Source organism: Phyllostomus discolor, chromosome 2, assembly GCF_004126475.2.
Source record: "Phyllostomus discolor isolate MPI-MPIP mPhyDis1 chromosome 2, mPhyDis1.pri.v3, whole genome shotgun sequence".
In the NCBI taxonomy this organism is placed as follows: Eukaryota; Metazoa; Chordata; class Mammalia; order Chiroptera; family Phyllostomidae; genus Phyllostomus; species Phyllostomus discolor.
This window is the reverse complement of record NC_040904.2, coordinates 100,707,688-100,735,302: the sequence shown is the minus strand read 5'-3', so window position 1 is coordinate 100,735,302 and position 27,615 is coordinate 100,707,688. Positions and strand designations below refer to the sequence as shown.

The 27,615-nt window shown below is 37.6% G+C and overlaps 1 protein-coding gene across 1 annotated transcript in view; it reads left to right on the top strand.

Annotated features, from left to right (window-relative positions):
- Nucleotides 1-27,615, top strand: part of POLQ (DNA polymerase theta) — a 119,309-nt gene that overhangs the window by 25,711 nt on the left and 65,983 nt on the right. The window contains 7 exon segments of the mRNA XM_036018151.1: nt 4,139-4,281; nt 5,330-5,534; nt 6,060-6,202; nt 10,813-11,006; nt 11,898-12,022; nt 13,526-13,769; nt 22,727-25,836. Coding sequence (XP_035874044.1) covers nt 4,139-4,281; nt 5,330-5,534; nt 6,060-6,202; nt 10,813-11,006; nt 11,898-12,022; nt 13,526-13,769; nt 22,727-25,836 — 4,164 coding nt within the window.

Below are 27,615 nucleotides of genomic sequence, written 5' to 3'. Positions count from 1 at the left end.
GTTATCCTCTATATAGTATTAATAAGTACAAGAAGGCTGTGATGTACCCTATTGAGAAAATAAGGGTGTTAAATAAGCTTTGTTCAGCCATGAGACACAGTACTGTTGGCTGTGAGTTTAATGTTAATAAATCTCTAACATATATGAAATAAGGTCTCTTGAAACAGAAACACATTTAAAACAAGATTATGTTGAAAATGTTGAGCCTCGGGTCTTGGAGAAAGCCAGCCCTGAATTTCTCCAATGAGCAGTGATTTGGTATTCCCTAATTCAGTGTTTGTGGTGACTATAGAACAGAACTACCACAAATAATAAGAACTGACTATAATTTATTGGTGACTGGATGAGTTAGAATATAAGTTCATTGCTGTAACAAAAGCCGGCATAACAGGTGCTTGAACAAGGTTGAAGTTAATTTTTTCTCGTAAAACAGTATAGTTTAAGTAATCCAGGGCTGATAATAGTGACTTCAGTGTCAGGGGCCTAGTCTTCCAGTTTGTTTTCCATGTTCAGTAATATAGTTTCAGTCCTGTGGTATAAGATGAGTACTTATCAGTCTCTGCCATAACATCTGCATTTCAGTCATCCAGAAGAGGAGATGAGGAAGAGTTTTTACACATCCTGCCCTTTTAAGAACTTGCAGATAGTAGTATTCTCACATATTGGCCACAACTCAGTCACATGGTTACATTTCCCAACTGCAAGGGATGTTGGGGAATATAATCTTTAGCTGTGTGGCCAGTACCCAAATTACACTTAGGGGTTTTATTTTATTAATTTTTTTTCCTTTTTAAATTAATTATTGTTCATTTTCCCCCATTACCCTCTCCCCATCTTCCATTTGCCAATGATACCTCAGACAAGGGTTTGATCTTCAAAATATATAAAGAACTCACACAACTTCACACCAGGACCCTAATAATCCAATTAAAAAATGGGCAGAGCACCTGAGCAGACACTTCTCCAAGGAGGACATACATAGGATCCACAGACATATGAAAGGATGCTCAGCATCACTAGCCATCAGAGAGATGCAAATTAAAATTGCAATGAGATACCACTACACACCAGTCATAATGGCCATCATTATTTAATAAAATTAAATATTTTTAAATTTGTAAACATTTATTTTTCAGTTATAGTTGATATTCAATATTATTTGTTAGTTTCAGGTGACAGCATAGTGGTGAAATAATTATATAATTTTGAAGTGATCAAAAAGAAATTTACAGCCCTGGCAGAAGTGGCTCAGTGGATTGAGTGCCAGCCTGTGAATCAAAGGGTCGCCGGTTCTATTCCCAGTCTAGGGCACATGTCTGCATTGCAGGCCAGGTCCCTAGTAGAGGGTGTGTGAGAGGCAACCACACATTAATGTTTCTCTCCTCTTTCTCCCTCCCTTCCCCTTACATGCTGCTTCTAGGTAAAAAGAAAGAGGGTAAAGAGCTTTTTTCTGTGTTTCTACTTACCAGTTGCATTAAAGTCAAAATAATGTTTAATATGGACAGAGTGACATACTTTATTTTTTAAGTATATTTTATTGATTATACTATTACAGTTGTCCCATTTCTTCTCCCTTTTATTCCTCTCCACCCTGCACCCCCACTCCCACCAGCATTATCCCTACCCCTTAGTTTATGTCCATGGGTCGTACATATAAGTTTTTTGCCTTCTCCATCTCCTATACTATTTGTAACCTCCTCCTGTCTAGTTTGTACCTACCATTTATGCTTCTTATTCCCTGTAAATTTTCCCCTATTCTCCCTTCTCCCTCCCCACTGATAACCCCACATATGATCTCCATTTCTGTGATTCTGTTCCTGTTCTAGTTGTTTGCTTTTTTTTTTCTTTTAGGTTCAGTTGTTAATTGTTGTAAGTTTGTTGTCATTTTACTGTTTATAGTTTACTGATCTTTGTCTTTAGATAAGTCCCTTTAACATTTCATATAATAAGGGCTTGATAAAGGGAACTACTTTAACTTGACCTTATCTGGGAAGCACTTTATCTGCCCTTCCATTCTAAATGATAACTTTGCTGGATAGAGTAATCTTAGATGTAGGTCCTTGCCTTTCATGACTTGGAATACTTCTTTTCAGCCCCTTCTTGCCTGCAAGGTTTCTTTTGAGAAATCAGCTGATAGTCTTATCAGAATTCCTTTGTAGGTAACTGTCTCCTTTTCTCTTGCAGTGTTTAAGATTCTCTTCTTCTCTTTAATCTTGGGTAATATAATGATGATGTGCCTTGGTATGTGTTTCCTTGGGTCCAACTTCTTTGGGATTCTCTGAGCTTCCTGGACTTCCTGGAAGTCTATTTGCTTTACCAGATTAGAGAAGTCCTCCTCCATTATTTGTTCAAGTAAGTTTTCAATGTCTTGGTCTTCCTCTTCTCCTTCTGGCACCCCTATGATTCAGATGTTGGGACATTGAAAGTTGCCCCAGAGGTTCCTCAGCCTCTCCTCATTTTTTTGAATTCGTGTTTCTGTTCCAGTTGGATATTTATTTCTTTCTTTTGTTCTAAATCATTGATTTGAGTCCTGGTTTCCTTCTTTCACTGTTGGTTCCCTGTATATTTTCCTTTATTTTACTTTGTATAGCCTTCATATCTTCCTTCATTTTGCAACCAAACTCAACCATTTCTGTGAGCATCCTGATTACCAGTGTTTTGAACTCTGCATCAGATAGGTTGTTTATCTTCTCATCACTTAGTTCTTTCTCTGGAGTTTTGATCTGTTCTTTCATCTGGGCCATATTTCTTTGTCTTGGCACCAGTGTTATGTTGTGAGGAGTGGAGGCTTAGGCATTCACCAGGGCAGGGCAACCCTCTTTGCTGTGTTGTGGTGCTTTCTGTTGGAATGGAGTCAGAGCAAACAATGCCACTTGCTTGGCTCTTACCTCACTTTCTTTCACTTCCCTTGTTTTCTACAAGCAGATTGTGCCCTTCCAGGTGCTGATTCCTGGGCGGGTGGGTTTGTGTATGTCCCAGGGTCCTGTGGGCCTCTCTTCTGTGAGACTGGGAGTTTCTGCTGCCATTGCAACCCCCACAGATTTTTACAGCCAGAAGTTTTGAGTCTTTAGTTTCCTGTACTCAAACCCTGGGTTGTTCGGTCTGTCTCACTCCCCACTTGTTCCTCCTGGTTTACCTGCATGCAAATGTGGGACCACCAGCTGCTGCCTCAACCACCTGGTCCTGTAGCTGGGCCTTGCCATGCATCCTTTCTGTCCTGGCTGGTGGTCTCTGCCCCTCCTACCAGTTGGGTGAATGTTTTTTCTTTAACTCATTGGTGGTTGTTGGAGTTCTAGACAGTTCAATTTTCTGGCAATTCTGGTTGTTTTTTGTTTTTTAACTTGTTGTTGTCCTTCTTTTGGTTGTGCAAGGAGGCAAACTGCATCTACCTATGCCTCCATCTTGGCTGGAAGTCACAAAGTAACATATTTTAGCGTGGCATACATATTCTGATCTCCTTCAGTCTAAAATTTAGAAAATACAAACATGAGAGTCCTGGCTGGTGTGGCTCATTGCTTAGAGTGTTATCCTGTAAACTGAAAAGTCATAGGTTAGCCCTGGCTGGCGTAGCTCAGTGGATTGAGCGCAGGCTGCGAACCAAAGTGTCACGGGTTCGATTCCCAATCAGGGTACATGCCTGGGTGGCAGGCCATGGCCCCCAGCAACCGCACATTGATGTTTCTCTCTCTCCCTCTCCCTCCCTTCCCTCTCTAAAAATAAATAAATAAAAAAATCTTTAAAAAATCTAGCATTAAAAAAAAAGAAAAATGAAAAGTCACAGGTTTACACGGTGAGGGAACATGCTTGGGTTGTGGGTTCAGTCCCTGGTTTTGGTGTGTCTGAGAATGTCACCCCAAGAGAAACATTGATCAGTTGCCTCTCCTATATGCCCCAACCAGGGACCCATTGATGTTTCTTTTCCTCTCTCTCTCCCTTCCATCTCTCCACAATCAATAAGCATGTCCTCGAGTGAGGATAAAAAAAAAGACAAAGAAAAACATTAGCAATAATTCTATGATCATAACATCACTATCATCTATTATTTCCTTGAAATAAAGTAAGCCAATTAAGTTGTTTGTAGCCAGTATGTTATGGAAATGTGCTGAGATTTTGCAAACATGATTTTTTTTGGTTATAGGTGAGAGTATCTTGATTTGTAAGAACTCTGAGAAATCAAAAGGCATAGCATTACTTCAGGGATCTCTAAAACCTGTTCGCAGCTGTCTTCGAAGACAAGAAGGAGAAGAAGTAACTGTGAGCATGATAAGAGCTATTCTGGAGGTAAGAATGTTCACTAAGTTACCACTGGTTCTTTTTAGCTATAATATAATGTTAGAACTTTAGTATGTGAAAAATCTTAGCTTGTGTTTTTTTATGAGGTTATTTACAACCTTCCCAAGTCTTAATATCTCCTATTTTATTTAATTATTTCTTGGAATTTTCATTGATGAGAAAATATTACATCTACTTTTAGGGAAAACTTTTCATGTTAGTAGATGTTGTGTACATTTATAATGAATTACGATGGAAGAGTAAGCAAACAGTCTCTACATTAAGATAGTGAGAATATTTTAAGAGAACAAAATTACTTCATTTCTACCCTGGCTGGTGTTGCTCAGTGGATTGAATGCTGGCCTGTGAACCAATGGGTCTCTGGTTCGATTCCCAGTCAGGGCACATGCCTAGGCTGTGGGCCAGGTCCACAATCTGGGCATGAGACAGGCAACCACACACTGATGTTTCTCTCTCTCTCTTTCTCCCTCCCTCCCCCTCTCTCTAAAACTAACTAAATAAAAAAAATATTTAAAAAATTACTTCATTTCTTTTATATCATGAGGGCCTACATGTCTTAGAGCCCTGGCCAGTGTGGATCAGTGGGTTGAGTGCCAGGCCTGCAAACCAAAAGGTCTCTGGTTTGATTCTCAGTCAGGGCATGTGCATGGGTTGTGGGCCAGGTCCCAACCTAGGCAACCAGTCGATGTTTCTGTCACACATCATAGCTTCCTTCCCTTTCTTTCTACCTCCCTTCCTTTTTCTCTAAAAAATTAGTCTTTAAAAAAAAAGTTACAGAAAAGCCCTGGTCAGTATGGCTTAATTGGTTGGGCATTGTCCTATGCACTGAAAGGTTGCTCATTTGATTCCTGGTCAGGGCACATGCCTAGGCGGCGGCTTTGATCCCTGCTTGGGGCATGTACAAGAGGCAAGCAATTGATGTTTCTCCCTTACATCAATGTTTCTCTCTTTTTCTTCCTCCCTTCCCATCTCTCTAAAAATAAATAAATGAAATCTTTACAAAAATTACAGAAAAATTTCAAACCTTTTGTATCAGATAATAGTTGGTGGAGTGGCAAGTACATCACAAGATATGCAGACTTATGCTTCTTGCACATTTTTGGCTGCAAGTATGAAAGAAGGGAAACAGGGAATTCAGAAAAATCAAGATCCTGTTCAACTAGGAGCAATCGAGGACTGTGTAATGTGGCTGCTAGAAAATGAATTCATCCAGACTACTGAAGCTAGTGATGGAACAGAAGGTAACTATGAATTCTTAGTTGTAAGTCACTCTCTTTCTCATCTTGGCCATTTAGAATGTTTGTGACTGATTAGTAAAAGGAAATTGGGCCCTGGCACAGTAGCTCAGCTGGTTTGACTGTTGCCCTGATATGCCAAGGTTGTGGGCTGCATGTTCAGTAAGGGCACATATAAGAAGCAACCAATGAATGCATAAATAAGAGGAACAACAAATTGATGTCTCTATCTCTTCCTTCCACTCCCTAAAATCAATAAAGAAAAAGAAAGGAAATTGGCTCTTCAAGCAGTAGAAAGGAAACTAATTTTTCTAGGAGTGTATCGACTCATGTGCAATAAGTCAGTGTTGTGTTCAGCAACATCACACAATTAGTACAGAGCTCACTTGTAAATAATCCGTGCTTTGGACAAGATTCTGTTTGTGAAATTTATCAGAGCTTAAAAGACTAATTATAGAATACAGAAAGACAGTGTGTTGTTTTATTTTCAACATCTGATCCTTTATTTCCCCACCCCCACCCCCAAACCAGGAAAGGTGTATCATCCAACACATCTTGGTTCGGCAGCTCTTTCTTCCTCACTTTCTCCAACTGATACTTTAGATATTTTTGCTGACCTCCAAAGAGCAATGAAGGGCTTTGTTTTAGAGAATGATCTGCATATTGTCTACCTGGTAAGTTCTGTTTTCTTCCCTGTCATATTGGTGAAAATGTGGGGGTGGGGAGGAATATATAGAATCTTGAACATCAGAGATACTCTACAGGGACATCTTGCATTGTGGGTGTGGTTTGCACGAGAAAGCAGTGGTAAACTCTAGTCAGCAGACTCACAGTCAAAAGAAAAGGCCTTGACCCTAGCTCAAAACACTGGCAAATTAATATACACTTATGTTTTAACTTAAGTAAAACATTTATAGTTAAATAAGACTTTTATTTTTTGACTATTTAAAACATTCATGTGATTCAAGAGTAAGAACTGTATCAAAAGGAATACTCAGGGAAGTCTGAATCCGTATCTACCCACCGCATGCCATTTCCACCCCCTTCCTAGATAACTGTTTCCACTAGTGTTCGTTGTATCCTTCTGTTTCATTTTATAAATATCAGCAAGTGCTTATATTGTTACTTTACCTTCTTTCTTATATTATGTACATTATATACATTATTTTGTATTTTTTCTTAATATATCTTGGAAATCACTTTATGTTCATGGACATTTTTTATTTATTTATGTCTTTATACCTGTATAACTCCATTGTGTGTGTGGATTTACCATGTTTATTTAATCATATCTCTGTAGTTGGACTTTTGGGTGGTTTCCAATATTTTCTTATGGTAAATGATGCCATAATTAAAATACTTTGGTGCATATATTGTTTAGTTTTGGTGGAAATATATCTTTAGGAAAGACTCCCAGAGGTGCAATTGCTAGGTAAAGTGTAAAGGCATATGTGATTTTGGTTTTTCAAATTGCCTTCTATAGGGTTTGTATCATTTTCCAATCTTACCTGTGCTATGTGAGAATGATTATGTTTTAAAATAATCTCAATATAGTCTATTTTCAGCTTTTGTATTTTGGGTGGTTTTATCTTACATTTTTATTATAAGTAAATTTGCATATTTTTCCATATCTTTAAGGGCAATATGCTTTATTTTCTATGAATTATGTATGACCTCTGCTCATTTTTTTTTTTTTTGGTCTTTTCCTTAGGTTTTAAAGGTTTTTTTATATATTAGGGAGAGCAGTATTTTGTGGTATAAGTTAAAAGTATATTCTAGTTTTTCTCTTGACTTTTGATTCTGTTTATTGTGTGTTTTGCATAACATTTTTAAAAATGTAGTTGAATTTATGAACTTTTGAATCAGAAATGCTTTTCTTACTCTTTTTTCTTTTTTCATAATGTCTATCAGTAGTTACAGCTTCATTTATTAAGGTTCATTTATACACAGTGACTAAACATTTTGTTACAGGTTTATCTTTTACCTTTTCCTTTAATTTTTATCTTTGATAATATTTGCTTTTGTATTTGGATATCTCTCTAATTTCCATTTGTTGTTGGGTATATTTCTGTTTCATTTGTTGACCTGATAACAGAACACTTCTACCAATTTGTCCACCAGTACCTCTGTTTTAATTAAAAGCATTTATTGTACATTTTTAGTAGAGCTAGTTTCAGTTTCCTTCATTGCTACCCTTTTTCAGTGCTTATAGGTATTCTTGTTTGCTTACCTTTTACATTACTACCACTTAAAATTAAAATTTTAAGTATTTAAGTAAAATTTAGTATTTTCACATTTATGCATTAACATAGAGGAGAACTGACTGCCTTTTTTTTTTAAAGTCGATTGGTCTTACTAATAAAAACAGATGTTTCTCTATTTGTTTAAGTCTGTTTTTGGACTTTAAAGAGAGTGCTGACAATTTTCAAGAGAATTTGATCATTAAAAAATAGCTTTGTTGCAATGCAATTCACATAGCATGCCATTTAGAGAGTAAAAGTCATGATATTTAGCATGTTCAGAGTTCTGCAATCATCATCAATGTCTAATTTCAGAACATTTTTCATCACCCCAGAAAGAAACCTGTACCCATTAGTAATCACTCCTCATTTGCCTCCAGCCTCCTCATCCTCCCCTGGTCCTGAGCAACCACTAATGCACTAGTGTTCTTTGTGTTTCTGTATAGTTTCCTATTCTGAAAATTTCTTTTCCATTTTTTAAATTTTATTGTTGTTCAACTATAGTTGTCTGCTTCACCGCCACCTCTCTCCCCCACCCCAGCCATCCTCACCTTTCCCCCATTTCCACCCTCCCTTGGTTTTGCCCCTGTGTCCTTTATAGTTGTTCCTGAAAACCCTTCCCCCTTTCCCCCCATCATCCCCTCCCATCTAATATATGGTCTTCTATGATTGGTTTCTTTCACTTAGCATGTTCAAAGTTCATTCATGTTATAGCATATATCAATTCTTTTTAAAAAGATTTTCTAAAAATTTAAAGTGAATGTTTTTAAATATATTTTATTGATTATGCTATTACAGTTGTCCCATTTTCCCCCTGCACTCCCTTCAGCCCTGCACACCCTCTCCCACCCACATTCCCCCCCTTTAGTTCCATGTCCATGTGTCATACTTACAAGTTCTTTAGCTTCTACATTTCCCATACTATTCTTGCCCCCCCTGTCTATTTTCTACCTACCATCTATGCTACTTATTCTCTGTACCTTTTACCCCTCTCTCCTTCTCCCACTCCCCTATTGCTAACCCTCCATGTGATCTCCATTTCTGTGGTTCTGTTCCTGTTCTAGTTGTTTGCTTAGTTTCTTTTAGTTTTGCGTTAGGTGTGGTTGTTAATAATTGTGAGTTTGCTGTCATTTTATTGTACATGTTTTTTATCTTCTTTTTCTTAGATAAGTCCATTTAACATTTCATATAATAAGGGCTTGGTGATGATGAACTTTAACTAGACCTTATCTGAGAAGTATTTTATCTGCCCTTCCATTCTAAATGAAAGCTTTGCTGGATAGAGTAATCTTGGATGTAGGTCCTTGCCTTTCGTGACCTGGAATACTTCTTTCCAGCCCCTTCTTGCCTATAAGGTCTCTTTTGAGAAATCAGCTGACAGTCTGATGGGAACTCCTTTGTAGGTTACTGTCCACTTATCTCTTGCTGCTTCTAGGATTCTCTCCTTCATTTTTACATTGGCTAATGTAATTATGATGTGCCTTGGTGTGTTCCTTCTTGGCTTCAACTTCTTGGGGACTCTCTGAACTTCCTGGACTTCTTGGAAGTCTATTTCCTTTGCCAGACTGGGGAAGTTCTCCTTTATTATTTTTTCAAATAAGTTTTCAATTTGTTGTTCTTCCTCTTCTCCTTCTGGCACTCCTATAATTCAGATGTTGGAACATTTAGAGATGTCCTGGAGGTTCCTAAACCTCTCCTCATGTTTTTGAATTCTTGTTTCTTCATTCTTCTCTGACTGGATGTTTCTTTCTTTCTTCTCGTCTACTCCATTGATTTGAATCCCAGTTTCCTTCCCATCACTATTGGTTCCCTGTATATTTTCCTTTATTTCACTTAGCATACCTTTCATTTTTTCATCTAATTTGTGATCAAATTCAACCATTTCTGTGAGCATCCTAATTACCAGTGTTTTGACCTGTGCATCTGATAGGTTGGCTACCTCTTTGTTGTTTAGTTGTATTGTCTCTGGAGCTTTGATCTGTTCTTTCATTTGGGCCATTGTTTTGTCTTGGCACACCTGTTACATAGTGAGGGGTGGAGCCTTAGGTATTCACGAGGGTGGGGCAACCCACCTCGCTGTGTTGTGATGCTGTATGTGGGGCAGGGGTCCCAGAGGGAACAATGGTGCTTGCTTCGCTCTTTGCGGGATTTACGTCACTTCCCCTGCTCCCCCCAGGCAAATTGGGCCCTTCTGGTGCTGATTCCTGTGTGGGTGGGTTTGTGTACATTCTAGGACCCTGTGGGTCTCTCCAACAACTTTCCTTTGAAGTTGGGAGTTTTTCCTGCCGCCTCAACCCCCACAGGTGTTTTCAGTCAGAGGTTTGAGGCTTTATTTCCCTGTGCTGGGGCCCTGGGTTGCGTGTGCAGTCTGTCTCGCTCCCCAGTTTCACCTGGTTTATCTGTGTGCTAATGTGGGACTGCCCAGTCCACCAGCTGCCTTGTGCACTGTGCCCTGCTCCACAATCCGCCAACTTGCTGGGTCTGCCAGCTGCTGCCTTGCACACCAGGGGTCCGCCAGCTACTGCTTTGCCACGACCCCTCTTTGTCTGACCACCCAACTCCGCCCTTCCTACTGGTCTAGATGAATGTGTCTTTAACTCCTTGGTTGTTGGACTTCCATACAATTCAATTTTCTGTCCGTACTGGTTGTTTTTTGTTTCTAAATTGTTGTTGTCCTTATTTTGGTTGTGTGAGTAGGCACAATGTGTATACCTACGCCTCCAACTTGGCCAGAAGTCCTGATTCTTTCTTAGAAATCATATAAAATACTTAAGGTACTTCACATCAGAATATTGAGATTAAGGTATCTGTGAGTAAAGTTCTTAGACTCTGTAAAATCTAGATTGTATACTTAGTGGGTCTGTTACTTTTCTCTTGGCTATGAGTAGTTTATGAATAAATGAAGTTTGCATATAAAAGAGGTATTATCAAATTTAAAAATTTTTCAAATACTGAGGCTTTTGTTTTTAATATGACATTTACATTTACTTGTTCCTTCTGGGATACAGTAATTTTAGCTAATGAATGGTATTTCTTGCTTTTAGGTTACACCTATGTTTGAGGATTGGACTACCATTGATTGGTATCGATTCTTCTGTTTATGGGAGAAATTGCCAACCTCTATGAAACGAGTGGCAGAGCTAGTGGGAGTTGAAGAAGGGTTCTTGGCTCGCTGTGTGAAGGGAAAAGTAGAAGCCAGAACTGAGAGACAACACCGACAAATGGCCATCCATAAAAGGTGAATATCAAGGAGCCTCGACTACCTAGTATTTAACACAGTATTAGATATGCAGTAGGTATCTAGTTTATTATAGTCACTTTCACTGTCATTAAAATCAAAGTTCTGGTGGCACATAGCAAAATTTCTCAATATACTGTACTTTCTGCATTTATTAATATATTAGTTTCTTCTTGCCACTTGTAGTTTAGAAGCCATTATATATGAAGACCTTTTTAAAATAGGACATTTAATTACTTCTCCTTAAAGAAAATGTGAGTCAGGATGCTTTAAGGAAAGGAAGGATGTTCCTATAATCTTTAAAACTGATTCATTACCAGTAGGGAAGAGCTAATTAATAGATTCATATGGGGAATTGCATAGGCTTTTAGCTTTTTTGAAATATCATACAATTGTTTTTTTAATAGTATTATTTATAACATAGTCTAGTGAAAATTTTGTAAGGACTTATATACCTGGATTATTTGTGGCACTACTACCATCTGAATAAAATTTTTTATACTCTGATTCTGTCACTTATTGAAATATGATTAGATGATCCATATAACTGTGCATCAAGTGTTTAAAATTTTTGTGCCATCACATTTCTTGAACCATGTCTTATTTCTTGAAATTAGATTGTTTTAATGAAACATGGAGGAAATCTTTTTGTTCTTTGAACTGTATATATTAAGTTTTTGCTGTAGTTCTAATATATGTCAGATCTTACTTTATCAACATTGAACTCAGTCTTTGTCCACTAATCCTATGTCTTGTTAGGAATCTTCTCAGAGTGTATACCCTCTCTTGTCTTTTTTTGGTTCTTACTTGTTTCACAACTAATTTTTATTTTATACTTTCACAGTAGACATAAGTGATTTCTCATCATGCTTTTGGTGATTTACTTTCCAGGTTTTTTACCAGTCTTGTGTTATTAGATTTAATCAGTGAAGTTCCCTTAAAGGAAATTAATCAGAAATTTGGATGCAGTCGTGGGCAGATTCAATCTTTACAACAGTCAGCTGCTGTTTATGCAGGTCAGTTAAACAAGGTTTTCCACATTTCTGTAAGACCATGGTTTGAGGTAAAGTTAAGATTACTTTTATTTTTCAAATTCCATTTTATTGTTGGCTTCTTTTTATTATAGGGGATTGTGTCAAACCATAACTTTGTACAGCCCCCTCACAGCATCCAAACACCTAAAATTATGGCTCCTCTGGGCTCCATGACCCTCCTAGAGACAATTGGCCACTAGCTGTGTCTGGACCTTAGTGTCCCCTTCCATTCCTTAGCAACCTGCTGACCATCCTTTGTTTTGTTTTTTTGTTTTCGTCATTTTAATTTTTCCTTCCACCTGTTGCAAGAAGAAACAGATACAAAGTTCTCAGCGATCTCCCTTTTCTAATCTAGTTACTGATTAATAGTTGCTGTTGAGGAGGTGGATGGTGGCAAATGGAGAGGGATTTCTGGACTTCTGTCTGACTGTTCTAAATTATTATCTCTTGTCTAAGGAATCAGTAGTCTTGCTTAATAAAATTAAACCCATATTCTGTAAGCTAGACAAATAGAAAAGTTATGGATCTGATTTTACCAAGAAATCCTTATCAGTCCTTAGGAAGGAAACCCTGGGCTGCTGGAGAGTGTGTGTATTGTGAAGGCATGTGCCATATATGAAAGAGCACTGACAGAGAGACGGGGGGGGGGTGAGTGGGGGTGATAAGGGAGAAACACACCCTTCGACTCACTGGCATCAAAGATCTCAGATTGCCTCTAGTGTTAGTGTTCTCATAGGAAAGTGACTTGGCACTTGGCTGCTCTGGCCTCTTTATTTCAACTGTCTGGCTATTGAGCTGGGCAACCTTTCTTTGCAGAAAAGATCAATGGGAGCTTTGCTTTTTGAAGTTTTCTTGGCACTTAAATATTCAAACCAGCTCCCTTGTTTTTCTCCAGGTGGAAATAGCCCCTCATCTGTCTTTAAGAGTTCTCTCTTCCTTAAAAAAAGTAAGGGAGAGAGACTGAAAGAAAGGAATGAACAAGGGTGAGGGCTTTTTGTTTTGTGGTTATGTGCTCTGCCTTGGTTTTTTCAAATGTCAAGTGCATAATGAAAAATAAATGACCTGGCTGGTATGGCTTAGTGGATTGAGTGTCAGCCTGCAAACCAAAGGGTCACTGGTTTGATTCCCATTCAGGGCACATGTCTGGGTTGCAGGCCAGGTCCCCAGTAGAGGACATTTGAGAGGCAACCACACACTGATGTTTCTCACCCTCTTACTCCTTCCCTTCTCCTCTCTCTAAAAATAAATAAATAAAATCATAAAAAAAAGAAGTGAGACAGCATTTAATACTTTTAGCATGTTTTTTGGCCAGTTAAGTAGGCCCTTAACATATATCTACTTTCTTGTTAACTTACACAGTGGGCCTGTTGAACTTTACAATTCTCCAGGGAAAAGGAAACAATGAAATGAAAGTAATATCTAGTGAAATAGAGAATTGATCTGTAAAGAATTTTTAATTCATTAAATATTCTATGCATATTCTAGGGATGATTACAGTATTTTCCAACCGCCTGGGCTGGCACAACATGGAACTACTACTTTCTCAATTTCAGAAGCGTCTTACATTTGGCATCCAGAGGGAGCTGTGTGACCTTGTTCGGGTGTCCTTGCTTAATGCCCAGCGAGCCAGATGCCTCTATACTTCTGGCTTTCTTACTGTGGCAGATCTTGCCAGAGCAAATGTTGCTGAAGTGGAGGCTGTTCTGAAAAATGCTGTGCCTTTTAAAAGGTAAGAGTTCCCCATCTGCAGAGGGTCATTAAATGGAAAATCATATCAATATGTAAATAATAGATACTGTATTAGAATATTTTTCTCTTTTAATTTTTTATACTTTTAAAATATTTCATGACTTAAAAGACATTTGTAAAAGTATCATATTTTTTCCCCTAGAAAGATTGAGTAAATAAATGTAAGGTACTGATGCTTTCTGCTTTGATGGATTTAGATTTTCAGTATATATCCAGGGCTTGTCTTAGACTTTCTTTAGGCAAGAGCACTTCAGAATGTATTCCTCTCGAATATCCTTTGGAAACTAGTCCTTCAAAACAATTGTGAGGAGAGGATTCCTTGACTATTATGTACATGTTTGTAACCAGTTCAAAAATGGGCTGGACTCACCATGTAATCAAGGAATAGCTTAAGTATTTTCTCAAAATCTGTTCTCTGAACTTACTCTTATATGAAACCTCAGCCAGATCCATTGCTTAGGCACTTACGAGTTCTAAGAGTTTTATTTTTAGATATTAAAATTTTGTTCTAAGTTTATAAAAGCATCAGTTTCATTTCCAGTTCAGTGTTTCTTCCCTGCCACTCAGTTTAGGCCTGACACGGCTCTGAAACTTGTCACATGTATGGGAAGGGATGGGGCACCGTCAAAGGAGCAGCCCCACCAGTGCCACCTCACATCATGCTTCTGCTTCCTGCATTCCACTGCCACCCGAGATATGGCTCCTGTGTCACAGGAGCTGCACCCAGCATGGCTGTGGGCATGTAGCCAGCAACCTCTACCTATATTTTGTAGGGAGGAATTGTGTGGAGTCTTAAAAACGGAACCCAGGGAGAGAACTGACACAGTGGAGGGCCACTGTAGAGGGCCCACTAGGGCCATATCCAGTGGAGCTGTGGGGCTGGGGCCACTCCTGTGACCTCAGACCAGAAGAGCAACTTGTATGTGGTGTGCAATTTTGCCACTTTGGGGTATGTCTCTGGCCAAAGTCTACTTGAAATATGCTTTAAAATCTTCTTATAAAAGTGTTATTCTCTTCTGGAGCCTCTGATTTTTACAGAATCTTTGGATATATTCAAACCTGCTTAGAAATATGTACTGTTAGTTCCTGAGGTTAAAACAGATCAGTTGTGGGAGTGTCTCTGTGGTAACAATATGCCATACATCATGCTTGACCTTTCCAGGGAGTCCTCTGAGGGCAATACACATTTAAAAAAATTTAATTGGTAAAAGTTGTTTAACACATTTTAAAATCATTTCATATTATTCTAAGACTGTTATTGTCATGGCTATGCCTCTTCTGAAAGCCCAGAACTTTATAGACCAAAATTAGTGACAAATCAAGACCACGTTCCTTCTCATGTGACACACTGAGAAAGACATATTGTTCCTGAAGTGTTCTTTATAAAAAATGTCTAACGTGAACCAGACAAACCTAAATGGAGAGACATTCTATGAAATAATTGGCTGGTACTTTTCAAAAATACCAAGGCCATGACAAACAAAGACTGAGAGCTGTTTGTAATTAAAGGAGGATAAAAAAGGTTTGAGAACTAGTGCAGCACCTTATATTTTAGATTGGTTTGGAAAAAGAAAGTGGAACAATTGGTAAAATTTGAATGAGGTGTGTAGGTTAGATATAGTTTTGCATTAATACTGATTTTCTGAATAAAAGCAAGTATATCTGGCACCTGGCCATCGTTTGCTTTTTACTAGTTGATGGATAAGGATCAGATAACCTCATTTAGATTGTCTCAAACAGTTTACTGTTACCAACAATCTGCAGTGAATTGCCTTGTATATGTGTATTTCCATATTGTTGGTGATGAGTAAATTCATACACATGGGATTTCCAAAGGTGAATGCATATGTAGCTTTATTAGATTCCAAATTCTTACAATGCTATTACCCACAGCCTCACCAACAGAACCCATTGTTAGAGGTTTCACTTTACCAGTCTGATAGATGAGAAATCGTATCTCAGTGTGGCTTTAAAGTACATTTCTGTAATTGTGAGTGGTGGTGAATATATTTTCATGTTTCAAAATAGTTTTTTGTATCTTTGTAGATGATATGGTTGTATCTTTTCCTTATGTTTCTTATGAATTTTCATCTTTTTCCTCTCCTTTTTGAAAGTGTATTTTATTGATTATGCTATTACTATTGTCTCATTTTTTTTCTCACCATTGCACCCCTCTGCCCGTTATCCCTCCTCCCTCTAGCATTTCTCCCCATTAGTTCATATCCATGGGTCAACATACAAGTTCTTTGGTTTTTCCACTTCTTATAATATTCTTAACCTCCCCCTGTCTAGTTTGTACCTACCATTTATACTTCTTATTCCCTGTACCTTTTCCCCTATTCTTCCTCTCCCCTCTCCCTGCTGATAACCCCCCATGTGATCTCCATTTCTGTGATTCTGTTCCTGTCTAGTTGTTTGCTTAGTTTTTTCTTTTGTTTATTTGTTTTTTAGGTTCAGTTGTTGACAGCTGCGTGTTTGTTGTCATTTTACTCTTCATAGTTTTGACCTTCCTTTTCTTAGATAAGTCCGTTTAACATTTCATACGATAAGGGCTTGGTGATGATGAACTCCTTTAACTTGGCCTTATCTGGGAAGCACTTCATCTGCCCTTCCATTCTAAATGATAGCTTTGCTGGATAGAGTAATCTTGGATGTAGGTCCTTGCCTTTCATGACTTTGAATACTTCTTTCCAGACCCTCCTTGCCTGCCAAGTTTCTTTTGAGAAATCAGCTGATAGTCTTATGGGAACTCCTTTATAGATGACTCTTTTGGTTTTTCTTGCTGCTTTTAAGATTCTTTTTTTATCTTTAACCTTTGGTGTTTTCATTATGATGTGTCTTGGTGTGACCCTCTTCCGATCCAACTTATTTGAGACTCTTTGGGATTCCTGGACTTGTGTGTCTATTTCCTTTGCCAAATCGGGTAATTTTTCTTTCATTAGTTTTTTGAATAAGTTTTTAGTTTCTTGCTCTTCCTTTTCTCCTTCTGGCTCCTCTATGATTCAGATGTTGATACATTTGAAGTTGTCCCAGAGGTTCCTTAGCCCCTCCTCATTTTTTTGAATAATAGTTTTTTTTCTGTTCCAGTTGAATGTTTGTTTCTTCCTTTAGTTCCAAATTGCTGGTTTGAGTTCCAGTTCCCTTCCCTCCACTGTTTGTTCCCTGTATGTTTTTCTCCATTTCACTTTGTATAGTCTTCACTTCTTCCTTTATTTTGCTGCTGTACTCAATCATCTCTGAGCATCCTGATTATCAGTGTTTAGAACTCTGCATCTGATAGGTTGGCTATCCCCTCATCACTTAGCTCTTTTTCTGGAGTTCTGATCTATTCTTTCATTTGAGCCATATTTCTTTGTCTCCTCTATTTGTTGGTGCACCTGTTATATTGTAAGGGTCAGAGCCTTAGGTATTCATCAGTGTGGTGCTGTATGTCTGCAAGTAGTCTGAGAGGGAACAGTGCCACTTGCTTGGCTTTTGCCCACTTTCAGTTACTTCCCTGCTTCCTGCAAGCAACTGGTACCCTTCTAGTTGCTGCCCTATTGCTGATTCCCAAGTGACTGGGCTTGTGTACCTTCTTGATTCATATGGGACCCTCAAACGGACTCTCCTGATAGAGTGGCAGCTTTCCTCCACTGCAACCTCCAGAGGTTTTTATAGCCAGAGGTTATGGGACTTTATTTTCTTGTGCTGGGACCCTGGGTTATGTGGCTAGGATTGCTGGCTCCTCAGTTGTTCCTCCTGATTTTTATCCACACGCAAACATGGGACCACCTGGTCTGCCAGCTGCTACCTTGCCATGCATCCCCTCTGCCCTGGCTGCCCATTTCCGTCCCTCCTGCTAGTCTGTATGAATGTTTCTTCTTTAACTCCTCAGTTATTGGATTTCTGTACGGTTCAATTTTATGGCAGTTCTGATTGTTTTTTTGCTGTTTTTATTGTTTGTTATCCTTTCTTTTGTTGTGCAAGGAAGTGAAGTGTATCTACCTATGCCCACATCTTGGCTGGAAGTCTCTTCTTTTTAAAGAATCTTTTCTTTTTTAAGTTGACTAGGGTTCTTAACCTTTTATTTGATATGTATATTGCAAGTCTTTTCTCAAAATGTATCAATTGTCTTTTGACATCATTTTTTACATCATTTTCCCCATGCAGAATTTTTCTTATTTTTCTATTGATTTATTTTTTATCAATCTTTTTTGCTTCTGAATTGTCATAGTTGGAAATCTTTCCTGTACACTGAAATTAAAGATGGATTCACAGGTTTTCTTCTCTATTTCAAGTTTGCATTTAGAGTACTGGTGCCTTTATAGTTTATTTTTGTGTGTAATGTGAAGTCTGGATTTAATTATATTTTTTCCCATTTATAAAAAAGTTTGTCTTGATCCTAGTGATTTGAGATGCCACTTTATCATATACTAAATATCCATATGTAATAAAGTCTATTTCTGAACTTTATATTCTGTTTACTATCTTTTTGTCAGTTCATGAGCAAGTACTGTGCTTTTAATAAAAGACTTTATAGCACATTTTAATGTCTGGTAGGGCAACTTCCCCTCATAGTTTTTCATTATTTTCCTGGCTATTTTTGCATGTTTGCCCATATGAAATTTAATGTGTTTGTTGATATTTTATTGAGATTGAATTGAAATTTAACTTAGAGCTGACATCTCTGTAATGTTGAGTCAAACCTATACAAGGGTAGGTAATATTTTTGCATTTGGTATTGTCTTTGTGATTTTGAGGAGTTTTAAAAAGATTCCCATGTATAACTTTTTAGGAGTTTTAAAGTTTTCCTCATAATGGTTTTGTACATTACTTGTTAAATTTATTTCTATTCAATCTTTATTGTTTTAAATGATGGCTCATGTCTAAGATGCCTTGTGTATGATTATTATTTGAGTTTATGAAAGCTATTGATTTTTGTATATTTTTATCTTGTTATTTTTTGAATTAATTCCATCATTGATTCTCTAGGATTTCTAGGTAGAGTCATATCATTTGCAAATGGAGATATTTTACTTCTTCCTTAACAATTTTTATACTTCTAATTGATTTATCTAATTGAATTGAATCTCCAGATTTTTATCCAAGTTACCCTTCATGGCTGTGACTGGAGCCTGACTTCAAATGAAAAGTGTGACAGTTTACTGCTATTTCTTGCTTCTTGTCTTAACTTTTTCTAGTTTCTACTTTCTTTGGGTTACTCTAAATTTCATTCAGGTATTTTGTCCAGAGTTCATATCAAGTAGGAGGATTTGTTTTCAATGAGAGTTTTATTTTATACTTTAATTTTTTATTGTTATTGTATTACAGTTGTTCCAATATTTCCCCATTTGCCCCCCTCCACTCAACCAACCTAGTCAGTCCCCACAATATTGTGCATGTCCATGTGTCATTTATACATGTTCTTTGACTAGTCCCTTCCCCTTCTTTCCACCATTATCCCTTCCCCTCCTTCCCTCTGGTTGCTGTCAGTTTGTTTCATGTGTCTTTTATCAACTGGCTTATTTCTCTTAGCATAATATTCTCCATTTCCATCCATGCTGTTGTGAATGGTAAGAGTTCCTTCTTTCTTTCTGCTGTATAGTATTCCATTGTGTAAATGTACCACAGTTTTTTTTTTAACCTACTCATTTACTGATGGGCGCTTAGGCTGTTTCCAGTACTTAGCTATTGTAAATAACACTGCTTTGAACATAAGGGTGCTTAGTTTCTTTTGAACTGGTGAATCAAAGTTCTTAGGGTACATTTTCAGCAGTGGAATTGCTGGGTCAAAGGCAGTTCCATTTTTAACTTTTTAAGAAAATTGCATACTGTTTCCCACAGTGGCTCCATCAGTCTCTATTCCCACCAACAGTTCACTAGGGTTCCATTTTCTCCACAGCCTCACCAGAACTTGTTGTTTGTTGATTTATTAATGAAAGCCATTCTGACAGGTGTGAAGTAATATCTTTGTGGTTTTAATTTTATTTCTATGATGGCTAATGCTGTTTAGCATCTTTTCATATGTCTCTAGGTCATCTGTATGTCCTCCTTGGAGAAATGTCTGTTCAGCTCATTTGCCCTTTTTTTAATTGGGTTGTTTGTTTTTCTGGTGTTGAATCATATGAGTTTTTTATATGTTTTTGAGATTAAACCCTTGTCCTATGTATCATTGACAAATATGTTCTCCCATATGGTCAGTTCCCTTTTCCTTTTGATGATGATGTCTTTAGCTGTGCAGAAGCCTTTTAATTTGATGTAGTCCCATTTGTTTATTTTTTCCTTTATTTCCCTTGCCCTAGGAGATATGTTAGCAAAATATTGCTATGTGGGATGTCTGAAATATTACTGCCTATGTTTTCCACTAGGCCTTATGGTATCACGACTTATATTTAAGTCCTTTATCCATTTTGAGTTTATTCTGGTATATGGTGTATGTTGGGGTCTAGTTTCTTTTCTTTTTTTTCATGTACCAGACTAGTTCTCCTCACACCATTTATTGAAGAGACTGTTTTTACTCTATTGCACAGGTGGCAAACAAAAGTCCCGTGGGCCAAATCCGGCCCTCCACCTTGTTTTATCTGGCTCAGGGCCTTGCTTCTGCCTGGTGGCAGCGCTGAGTTCCTTGCATCTAGTTAAGGAGTAGTTACATTTATACAGTCCTAAAATTAGATTCAGCCATTTGAAGGCAACCATGAGGCTGACATGGCCCCCAGTGAAAATGAATTTGACACCCCTGCTCTATTGTATGCCTGTGCCTCCTTTGTCAAATATTAATTGACCACAGAAACATGGACTTGTTTCTGGGCTCTCTATTCTCTTCCATTGATCTATATGTCTGTTCTTATGCCAGCACCAGACTGTCTTGATTACAGTGTCCTTGTATAGTTTAATATCAAGTATTGTGATCCCTCCAACTTTGTTCTGTTCCTCAGGATTGCTGAATCTATTTGGGGTCTTTTTTGGTTCCATATAAATTTTTGGAATATTTGTTCTAGATTTGTGAAATATGCCATTAGTATTTAAAAAGGAATTGTATTGAATCTATAGATCACTTTGGGTAGTATAGACATTTTAATGATGTTAGTCCTTCCAATCCATGAACATGGTATATGCTTCCACTCATTTGTATCTTTCTCAATTTCTTTCTTTAGTGTTCTATAGTTTTCTGAGTATAGGTCTTTTACCTTCTTGGTTAAATTTATTTCTAGGTATTTTATTTTTCCTGTTGCTATAGTAAATGGTATTTTTTTCTTAGTTTCTCTTTCTGATATTTCATTGTAGGTATATACGAACACCATTAATTCTGAATATTAACTTTGTATCCTGCTACTTTGCCAAATTTACTTATTAGGCCGAGTAGTTTTTTGGTGGAGACTGTAGGGTTTTCTATGTACACTATCACATTTTGTGTATATAATGATAGTTTTACTTCCTCCTTTCCAATTTGGTCATCTTTTATTTATTTTTCTTGTCTAATCACTGTGGCTAGAACTTCCAGTACTATGTTGATTTAGAGAGGTGAAAGTAGGCACCTTTTCTTGTTCCTGATCTTAAGGGTAATGCTTTCAGTTTTTTCCCATGGACCATGATGTTGGCAGTAGGTTTCTCATGGACTATGATGTTGGCAGTAGGTTTCTCGTATATGACCTTTATTATGTTGAGGTATGCTCCCTCTATTCCCACTTTTCTGAGTGCTTTTATCATAAATAGGTGCTGGATTTTGTCAAATGCTTTTTCAGCATCTATTAATATGATTGTATGATTTTTGTCCTTCATTTGTTTATGTGATATGTTCCATTCATTGATTTGCAAATGTTATACCATCCTTGCATCCCTAGTATAAATCCCACTTGATCATGGTGTATGATCTGTTTATTGTGTTGCTGGATCCAGATGCAAATATTTTGTTGAGGGTTTTTTTTCCTTAAGATTTTATTTATTTATTTATTTAGAGAGGGAAGGAAGGGAGAGAGAGAGAGAGAAACATCAATGTGCAGTTGCTGGGGGTCATGGCCTGCAACCCAGGCATGTACCCTGACTGGGAATTGAACCTGCAACAGTTTGGTTCACAGCCCGAGCTCAATCCACTGAGCTACACCAGCCAGATTGGTGAGTGTTTTAACATCTATGTTCATCAGAGATATGGTCTGTAATTTTCTTTCTTTGTTGTGTTTTGGAATTAGGATAAGACTGGCCTCATAAAAAGAGTTTGGGAGTCTTCCATCTTCTTGAATTTTTTGGAATAGTTTAAGAAGGATAGGTGTTAGTTCTTCTTAAATGTTTTTTTTTTTTTAAATTCATATGTTCTTTTTTTTTTAAGATTTTATTTATTTATTTTTAGAGAGGGAAGGGAAGAAGATGGAGAGAGAGAGAGAGAGAGAGAGAGAGAGAGGGAGAGAAACATCACTGTGCGGTTGCTGGGGGTTATGGCCTGCAACCCAGGCATGTGCCCTGGCTGGGAATCGAACCTGGGACACTTTGGTTCCCAGCCCGCGCTCAATCCACTGAGCTACACCAGCCAGGGCTTAAATGTTTGATAAAATTTGCCAGTGAAGCCATCCGGTTCAGGGCTGTTGTGTACCAGGAGTTTTTTGATTACTGCTTCTATTTTGCTAGTACAATGAAAGTTTTATGATGCTCACCTTTTTTTTAGGTTTTCCTTTTAAAAAATCTGTCTTAGTGAGGCTTTCCTTATTATGTTATTTAAAAATTTCATCTCTCATCCCTTCCTATGTTTAATTTTTGTACACAACTCTTATCATCAGTTGACGTAGACTTTACTATTTGTTTGTTTTCTGATTTCCCCAACTAGAGTGTAAGCTCTGTGAGATCAGATATATTTCCCTCTTGTTTAGTGCTATTTCTTCCATTCCTAGGACAGCTGATGCTTAACAAATATTTGTTGTATGGGTGAATCAATGCATTCATTTATTTCTTTTTCTCTTTTCTTCATAGTGCCCGAAAGGCAGTGGACGAGGAAGAAGAAGCAGCTGAAGAGCGTCGGAATATGCGAACTATTTGGGTGACTGGCAGAAGAGGTTTAACTGAAAGGGAAGCAGCAGCCCTTATAGTGGAAGAAGCCAAAATGATTCTAAAGCAGGACTTAGTTGAAATGGGAGTGAAGTGGAATCCACATCCCCATTTAGATTCTGATACACACTCATTGACCAGCAGTGAATCAGAAGTAAAGGAGCATAAATTTATACATCAAACCAAGGGTTCTTGTGAAAGATTAGCATCAAAGAAAAAAAGTAACACAATATTGAGTGATTCTTCTGTTAAGGATTCACCAAATAAAATGCAAGATTTAGGTAAAAGCAGAGAAGATACAAATTCCTTTTATTATCAGTTTCAGGATGGGAATCAAGAATGTCAAACACATTCAATTTCCAGAGCAAGAAAATGGGCTTATTTGAATATAAGTAAAGGGAAGCTAGAAACCTCTTTGAATGAAGGAAAAACAAGAACTAAGAAAGTTTTTCAGACTATCTTATCTGAGAAAACAAAAAAAGAAGCTGTGAATTTCAGTTCAGAAAAGATGAATACAGGCTTTCAATCTTGGAAATATAGAAAGCATCTAAAACAATCCAGAGACAGTAGCCCTATGAAAGATGCTGAGATGTGTAAAACTGATTTACAAAAACAGACTAAGTCTGATCATGTTTGTGAAGATTCATTTACCTCAGATGATAAGAATATGGAATGTAGAAATCCAGGACCATTTGCTAAAAATACATCTTTTTGTGCTGAAGGAAAGCATAACAAAGCATCATTCCCATCACAAACAGAACAAAGTTGTTCAAGGAACAAAACAATAACTAATGGTATTCTTGTAGAACATATTATCACAAGATCCCAGAGTAAAAAAGGGACTTGTGAAGCCACCAGTGTGGTTAGTGAAAATGGAAGAGGATTAGCTGTTACTGAGTCAGAAAAAATAGACCAAGTGCTGATACAATGTGATTCAAAAAACCAGAATGTTTATGTTAAACACCATGATACCCATCCAGTTAACCAGTTCCCAGAGAAGCAGTCTGATAAACAGACAACTAACTATACCAAACAGAAACGAATAATAGAGACACAAATGCCTTGTGATGCAGTTAGTCATTATATGAATACAGACTCAAATGCTATTATCAAATGTAATAGTGTAAAGTTTCATGCTGAGGAAAAGAAATCAAATAATCTTCAGGTATCTGGAGATAATATAAACAACACTGAGATACCCAGTGGAGTACCTCTACCAGCTGGAACATTTGGTGAATCTGGAGGCCAGCAGGAGAATGTTCTAAATGCCTCTAGAATACAAGAAAAAACAGATGCTTATGCAGCAAACAAATCTAAAAATAATTGTGCTTCTGATTTAGGGTTAGTTCCTTGTGATTTTGAAGACAGTTTCTACCTGGGTACTCAGTCCGAGATAGTTATACAACAAATGGCAACTGAAGATGTCAAACAAGGAACAAAGGACACCAGCCTGGCAACAGAGATGATGCAGAAGAGTCTAGACAAACAAGGCTCGAGCTCTTTTCAGAATGAGATTCACATTACCTTTCCCAGTGAACAACATTCTCCAGGAGTGGTAAATATAGATCATTTGGAACCAAAGGCCGTAGATACTATGAAACAAAACCCTGGTTCACATGCGGTTGATATCCTGACTCCGGAAAGCCCACTTTTCCATTCTCCAATATTATTGAGGGAAAATGGCCCTCCCTTTAAAGGGAATGAGTTTTCTGTTACCGACTCCCAATTAAATAGTTTTTTTGAAGGTTATCAAACACAAGAAGCTGTGAAACCAGTTATATCTCTGGTCCCTCAAAAGAGAACTCCCACAGATATAAAAGTAGAATGTCTGCCAGTTCCTGACACAAGTTGGAATTTGAGTAATAGTTTACTCTTTGATAGTTTCAGTGAAGACTACCTAGTAAAAGAACGGCCACCTGATGTAGGAGCAGAAGAACCCCTTCCTTCTGAAGTAGTGTCAAGCCATTTTAGTGATTCTCTGTGTCTACAGCCAGAGGGCCCAGTTAAATCAAATATGTATGCAAACCAAGATAATCAACAACAGTTGACTTGTTTCAGTGATGAGTCTATTTTATTCTCAGAAATGGACACTGCTCAGATGGTTGAAGCTTTGGACAATGTAGATATATTTCCTGTCCAAGATAAACATAATACTATAGTATCTTTTAAAGCATTAGAATTAAGTGATCCAGTTGGTAACGATTATTCCCAAGGAGATGTAACTGGGGGAGATAAAGATGAAAATCCTCAAAAATCCAAATTAACTCAGACAGCACAGAATAATTCATTCACATGGTCTGGAGCATCATTTGATTTAAGTCCAGGACTGCAAGAGCTTTTAGATAAAGTGTCCAGTCCTCTAGAAAATGCAAAGCTAAAATTAACGGCTATAAGCTTGTCTAGTTTGAAAGGAAAAAATACAAAATTAAATGACAAACAAGAAGTGGTTTCAAATTTGGAGCCAAATCAAGTGCAGGGAACTTCATTCTCTTCTAATATTGAAGTAAAAAGTGAGACTGAGGCACCAGAGAACAATACTGTTCATGGTGAAACCCTATCCCTCTTGCCTTGTAAAGAAAGTTGTGCAGTTGATGATAATGGACTCATTCCTCCTACACCAAGTCCAGCATCTGCTTCTAAGCTGTCATTTCCAGGTATTCTTGGAACATCCTCTGTAAAACTTCAGAAAACTAGTGGTGTTTTACAACTTGGTGAAAGTTATTCATTTAGCTCACCATCAGATGTTAAAAACCATGATTTAAGTCCAGAGAACAAAAATAATGCAAAAGACAATAGTCCTATTAGAGACACAAGTTTTTCACTACTGTTATCACAAGATGGGTCACAGTTAACTCCAACCTCATGCAGTGCAGAAAGCTTGGCTATAATTGATGTAGCAAGTGACCAAACTGTCTTTCAAACATTCATTAAGGAGTTGCGGTGCAAAAAGCGATTTTCCATCTCACTGGCTTGTGAAAAGAAGAGTAATTTAACATCTTCTAAAAGTGTTACTATTGGTGGTAGGTTTAAGCAAGGTAAGAAATACATTTTTTTTCACATTTATATGTAAAATAGTGGACTGAGATGGGACTGTGACTTTTCAGTATTGGATACTAAATGTAATAAATTTATTCAAAGTTTAGTAAGTTTCTCTTATGTGGGTTAACATGTAGAACAACCTTATTTTTCAGCACAGCTAGATTAATAATAGTTACCCTCTGGTATAAGAGATGGTTGATCCCAGGGCACATGAGTGGGAGAGCTGAGCACTGAGACCAAGAGCTCAAGCTGAGGGACTGAAAAAATGCAGACCACTGAAGCACTATTCTTTCCTCTGGCTCTGATCCATTGTGTACCTGGAATATTAAGGCTGTGTCTGCCTCCTTACAAGAAGGCCAAAGGTCTACTCTAATTATCCTTTCTCCAGCAGGTCCTGAGTCTAGGTGACCTGTCAGAAGTTTCAGATTAGTGTTATTTGTTTGGACATTGACATAGTAGTCAAGCTTTTTGCTGCCAGGGCCACCACAGTTGGTGTGGTTGGTTCAGGGGCATGTATTGGAACAATGTTTGGCAGCTTGGTCATTGGGATGCCCATCTCAAATAGCAGCTCTTTCTCCTATACCATCTGGACTGTGCCTCTCTGAGGCCACAGAGCTCTTCTTTTTGATGGCTGCCTTCCTTATCCTTTTCACATTGTGAGACTTCATGGAGGTCCCTGCACCTTCAACTCCAGGACATGTCTGGTGCTAGTACATGCCAAGCTTTACCATTAAATACAACATTTTGTCCTGGCCGGTGTGGCTCAATTAGTTGGAGCACTATCCCATAAACTGTTAGGTCGCTGTTAAGCATGGGTTCAATTCCCAGTCAGGGCACATGCCAGGGTTGCATGCATATGAGAAGCAACCAGTGTTCCTCTGTCTCTCTTTCCCTCTCTCTCTCTCTCTCTCTCTAAAATCAATAGGCATGTCCTTGGGTGAAATAAAAAAACACAAATTTTCTCTTAAAAAAATTGCATGTGTATACATAATACATAATATATGTTATATGTTATTATATGAATATAGAAATATTAGAATATGATTGTAAAATTTAAGAAATATATTTTGACTATAGATAATTTTTATTTGTATATATCATTTTTTATCATCAGTGCTCATGATGATTTTCTATTAAGTTATAATGTCCTTATTCATTTATATAATCACAAAGTGTATAGCAGATATGTACTGTATTTTTCATCATGTACATTAGTTACATTTTCCAATACTTATCTCAAATAGAATTTGTACCTCTGCTGATAGTCATGATTCCTATATTGAAATGTTTATCCCAGGCCTCACTGAGCTCTTCCAGGTTTTGAGTGTTTGGTCAGATAATACCATGTATATTCCTGTTTTATTTCATGAAAGTAAGTGCTCTGTATCATGGGGAATAGCTGTATTCAGCTTGATAACCTGTTATGGAAATCACACATTTGATCAGATTTCTCAAATCTTTGTATTTATGAATGAGTATGTCCATTAAGTTTTTTTATTGATTGATTTATCTATTTTTTATTTAAACTTTTTTTCATTTTTTAAATTGTTGTTAAAGTACAATGGTCAGCATTTCCCCTCCACAACTCCTCCACACTCCAGCCTTCCCCACCTCCTTCCCCTGGCCCCATCCCTCTTGGTTTTGTCCATGTGTCCTTCATAGTTGTTCTTGAAAACCTTTCCCCTTCCTCCCCATTATCCCCTCTCACCTCCCTTCTTGTTACTGTGAGTTTGCTCTTAATTTCAATGTTTCTGGTTATATTTTGCTTGCTTGTT